The 4787-nt window shown below is 38.7% G+C and overlaps 2 protein-coding genes across 2 annotated transcripts in view; one reads left to right on the forward strand and one right to left on the reverse strand.

The window, feature by feature from the left end:
• Window positions 1-4787, forward strand: part of Ubr1 (ubiquitin protein ligase E3 component n-recognin 1) — a 188172-nt gene that overhangs the window by 14417 nt on the left and 168968 nt on the right. The gene's annotated exons all lie outside the window — the stretch shown is intronic.
• LOC101591951 (eukaryotic translation initiation factor 1-like) lies at window positions 3913-4355 on the reverse strand. Its single transcript, XM_004623363.1, has 2 exons — window positions 4158-4355; window positions 3913-4044 (listed from the first exon to the last, which is right to left on the reverse strand). The coding sequence occupies exons 1-2, from the start codon at window positions 4353-4355 to the stop codon at window positions 3913-3915; spliced, it is 330 nt and encodes a 109-aa protein (XP_004623420.1).

Here is a 4787-nt window from a genome sequence, read left to right on the forward strand (position 1 = left end):
TTCATTCTTGGAAAGTTTTACACTATTACTTTTTGGTATTCTTTTAAGGAAGGGTCTACAGGGTGTTCAGGGTCTCACTGCTAGATTGGACTTGTAGTGATCTACCTGTTCACAGCCTCCCAAGAGGCTACACTATTACTCATGTAAACAGGGTTTTTATGCCCTTTGTGCTATCCTCTGATTCTCATTGATTCCAGTTAATCTCATATTAACTCTTCTTTGCATCATCTAGCAGCCTTTGGATTGATTTTTTTATGGTCTCATGTTTTGCTTTTTTAATGAGACAGGATTGCCCCATGTAGTTCAGGCTGGCCTTGAACTCATTTTGTAGCCCAGGCTGTCCTCAAACTCACAGTGATCCTCCTGTCTCAGCCTCCAAGTTCTGAGGTTACAGGTGTGTGCCACCACACTTGACTCTGACATCCTATTGACATTGGTTGACTTTCCTGAATATACTGTCAGTACAAATTATACTCTCCTGTGTGTCTATTTGAAATCTAGTTTTCTTTTATGCTGGGCATTCGTGGGTTCCAAGTCTTTCCCTAGCTCCTCTTTTTTTTTTTTTTAAATCTGTATTTACCAAAGATTCACTAACAATTTCCTTCATTGTGGTTGTCATCTCTTTAATGATCTCTGTTCTATTTTTTGTCTGTCTGTCTGTTTGTTTGTTTTTAAGACAGGGTCTCACTATACAGGTCAGGCTGGCCTTGAACTCACTGTATTGCATAGGCTGGCCTCAACTCACAGTGATCCTCTTGCCTTCGCCTCCTGAGTGCTAGGATCATGGGCATGTGCCACTGTGCCTGGCCTTCTGTTTTAGTTTTGTCAAGAGATTTATTTATCTGTTTTGTTACTTGTGCTGCTAACATTTCATAAAATTCAGATGGGTAGGCTTTGATTTCTTCCACCTCAATGTCCCCTTGATTTGTCTTGGATGATTTGCATATTATAGGTTGAATCTTCATTGTTTTCTCATTTTCTATTTTTGTTTCCTGTATTGAGGCATATGATAGATAACTTTATTAGTAGTATCAAGACCTCATTAAGAAATGACTACTTTTCAGAGATGTCTTCTAGGCATAGCTGGCCTTTTGCTTTTAAATCATTCACAGGATCCTTCCTCTTCAATTTATTAGGGATGAAAATTGCTACCTGTTGACCTAACATCCAGTTCTTTGGTACTGGACTATACACAGTTGTATTGCTTTTATGACCCGTATACAGTCTATGTATTGGTGTACAAGGACACAACTACTGTGTCACTTTGGCTAAAGTAGTACAGTCATTAACAATAATAGTATCAAGTTCAGATAAGATAATGACAAAGTATTATAACTTTTAATTTGCCACCTTTAACCATAGGTATAAGATTTATAGTTATATATAAAAATCTAAGATAAATCAGAAAATTAAATGCAATAAATATCCTCTCAGTAGGGTAATTTTCCCCAAATGGAGAAAATTTTAAAGGGAAAGTAGGAAAAAAAAATAGAGAAAAGAAAAAGAGATCAAAAGCAAGGCTGAAGAACAATTTTCCAAGCCTTGGGAAACTGGTGAAGAAGACAGGAGGAAAAGATAAATGGAAAAAAAAAGAAAAAAAAAAAACCTAAAATAAACATTCACACTCATGAAAAAACAAAAATAATAAAAAGACAAAAGATAAACCAAAAAAGCAAAAAAAAATCAATCATTGTCAGTGGGGAAAAGACAGTTTCTCTGTGATTTCAAACCTGTGATTATTTTCTGGGGTCTATAGTTTTGTGGTGGTGTCCAGTTCAGGGTGTGACTCTGTTCTCTCTGATAGACAGAGGAGGCAGTTAGAGCCCAGGTCCGTCCTGGATAAGCGCACAAACGCTGCAGTAAGATTAGGGCTGGGTGCTGCTTCTGGTCCTTTTGAATCCACAGGGGACTGATCCTGGTCTCTGGTTGTAGGTTTGGGACCAGAATCATTTAGTTTCTAACACTTCAAGTATCTCTTCCTAGCCTGACCATGGCTCCCTGACCCTGGACATGTCCCACGGTTGTCCCTCATCCAGTCACTGTGGGTTTTTAACCCACAGTGGGTAAAAACTGGGAGCCCTGACATGAAGCTAACCCATGGCTTCTCAGAACGTTGGGTCCTGTTGGCCCTTTCCTAAAATGTCATCCAGCCAATCTCAGTCTTCAGGGGACACAACAGTAACTTAGACTGGAGTCGCTCACCAGCTGTTGCAGTTTACAGCAAACACTGCTCTGTTCACTGGTGCATTTCTCTCTGGAGGCCTCTGGAATCACCCGCTCTCACTGTGTCTCTGCAGATTCAATTTTCCTTTGTCATGCTGTAAGCCAGGAACCAGGGAGAAAGTGCAGATTGCCCCTTCCTTTTTCTGCTTTGATATCCATTTTTTCATGTTCTTTGTGAGCTCTAATTTTCTTTCAGATTCTTTCAGGGTCTGGGGATCCACCTCTCTCTTTCTTTTCTCCCCCAATTTGTTATTTTCCAGTGTCTAGATTCTGAATCTCAAGAGAGGTTGATTTGTTGCTGCTTACCCCTCCCCCATCTTCCTGTAAGTCTGTATCATTTTCTTTTTGAAATATCCATCTCACAGCAGAATATAGGTTTTATGATGACAGGGATCCTATCTGAGTTGTTCACTGATATACCTAATTAAGTGCTTGATACAGCCGTTACTTTTTTTTTTGTACCCAAGGCCTTGCACCTGCTAAACATGTGATTTACCATGAAACTACACTTTCAACTCTTGCTCTGAAGTGACTGAATAACTAACAATAATTATCAGGGATTTACTTTAGTAAGATTGATAGTTCATTGGGTAACAGAATTTATGGATAGAAGAAGGAAGGGACACATTATTGTGATTGGTAATTTCAGAATTAAAGTAGAAAAGCTAAAACAGAATTCTGTGGAATTTTGAGATTTAAATGTCCTGTTTTTGACTTGAGTGGAAGCACTGAATATTATGGTCAAAGGGGGAATTTCAAGAGTTTCAGGTCATGGAAACACATCAGGTTTTTCCAGTGATTGATCCACGACACGTGAACATCTTCGGTCTTCTTCTTATAGCACGTGTTTCATCCTTGTATGTAGCAGGAGTCAGGCTATACACAACATGCACTGTCATCTTCTAAACAGTAAAGTTTGAAAGCATGAATTGTTTTCTTGTTCATGCTTGTTATCTACACTGACACATTGCTTCAACCTTTTTTTTTTGACAGAATTTTGCAGTATATCTCAGGCCGGGCTTAAATTTATTATCCTTAAGCCTTAGCCTCCTGATTGCTGGCATTACATGTGTGTCCCATCATACCTGACTGCTTCAAATTTTTATTGAATGCATGAATGAATGAAAATTAACTGAGGTAGTGTGGTGGGAGAAGTAATGAGTTTAAGAGAAAAATAACATTGAGTTGTAATTTATATATAATATAAAGGCCAGATGTGGTGGTGGACATCTGTAATCCTGGCTTGGGAGGTTGAGGCAGAAGAATTGCTGCAAGTTCAAGGTCAGCCTAGGCTACATAGTGAGTTCAAAGCTAGCCTAAGCTACATAGCAAGATTCTGTCTCAAAAAAAAAAAAAAAAAAAAAAAAAAATTAAGTGTTTATTGAATAACTTTTGACAAATATATGTATCCATTTTCAACCATTGAATTGGGCTATAGGTAGAATATTCCCATTACTCTCTGAAATTACTTTACACTCAAATGGAGGAGGTTGTTTTGCTTTTTTTTTTTTAAATCATCGTTCTTTTTACTTTATAGCATGAAAGAGTGACACTAGTCCAAGTAAAAGTGGACCCCCAAATGGTTACACTGTACAAGCTGTGAGATTTTTAAACTTGTGACAAGTGACCCAAGGGTATTCTACTCCTTGTAAGGAAATCCTAACTTACACTTCAGTGAACCACAAGCTCTTAAAACCCATGAATCTTCAGCTGATTAGCGCTAGCTAGTCCAATCTCTACCAGGAACTGGAATATGTTCTTGTGCTGGTCACCCTGGAACTGGATTACTTCTCCATATTCTGGACACCTGATGACAATACTGTTTTTTTTTTTTTTTTTTTTTTTCTTGGAACTGGGGATTGAACTCAGGCCCTTGCGCTTGCCAGGCAAGCACTCATTCTACTGAGCTATCTCCCTGGTCCCATGATGATAATACTGTTGCAGGCAAATTTCTTCTTAAATACCATCACCAGTTTCTTTTTATAACCATCAGCAATCTCTTGGACTGTGGTAAGGGTCTTGCTGCCTTTTCTCATATGGATATAATCCTCAGTGCTGGAAGGAAGCAGGTCATCACCCTTGCTTGCTCCAATGAAGGGGACAAAAAAGTGGAGGTTCTGGGTAGCAGACATACTATACGATTCCTTTTCCTCATGGAAATGGGCCTACAGAAGGCTGCTGCTACAGAGGAGGTGTGAAAAGGGGACTCAAAGGGAAGGCAGCTGAGTCCTTGTCTTCTGTGACTGCACCTATTTTGTTTTTGGAGACAGGATCTTGCTATGTAGTTCAGGCTGCTCTTGAACTCACTCTATCCCAGGCTGGCCACAAACTCACACTTTATCCACCTGAGTGCTGGGATTATAGGCATGAGGCAGCACATCTAACAAATGGGAGATTTTTAATCAAAGTTTAATAGTGTTACCCTCATGGAATAATCATGTAAATAAAAGGAAAAGTATCCACAATCTTATGTTTCTAGGGGATCTTTAAGAAAATATTATCGTTTGATAGTTTACTAAAATAGTAAGCTAGAGAGTGAGAAGTTACTTTTTTTTTTTTTTTTT

The sequence above is a fragment of the Octodon degus genome, unplaced genomic scaffold (assembly GCF_000260255.1).
Source record: "Octodon degus isolate 3935 unplaced genomic scaffold, OctDeg1.0 scaffold00002, whole genome shotgun sequence".
Classification (NCBI taxonomy): Eukaryota; Metazoa; Chordata; class Mammalia; order Rodentia; family Octodontidae; genus Octodon; species Octodon degus.

Coding starts and splice junctions, on each gene's coding strand:
- LOC101591951 (XM_004623363.1), bottom strand. CDS start 4,355: ATGTCTGCTACCCAGAACCTCCACTTTTTTGTCCCCTTCATTGGAGCA. Junction 4,045..4,157: donor AGAAATTTGCCTGCAACAGT/ATTATCATCATG, acceptor AAAAAAAAAAAC/AGTATTGTCATCAGGTGTCC.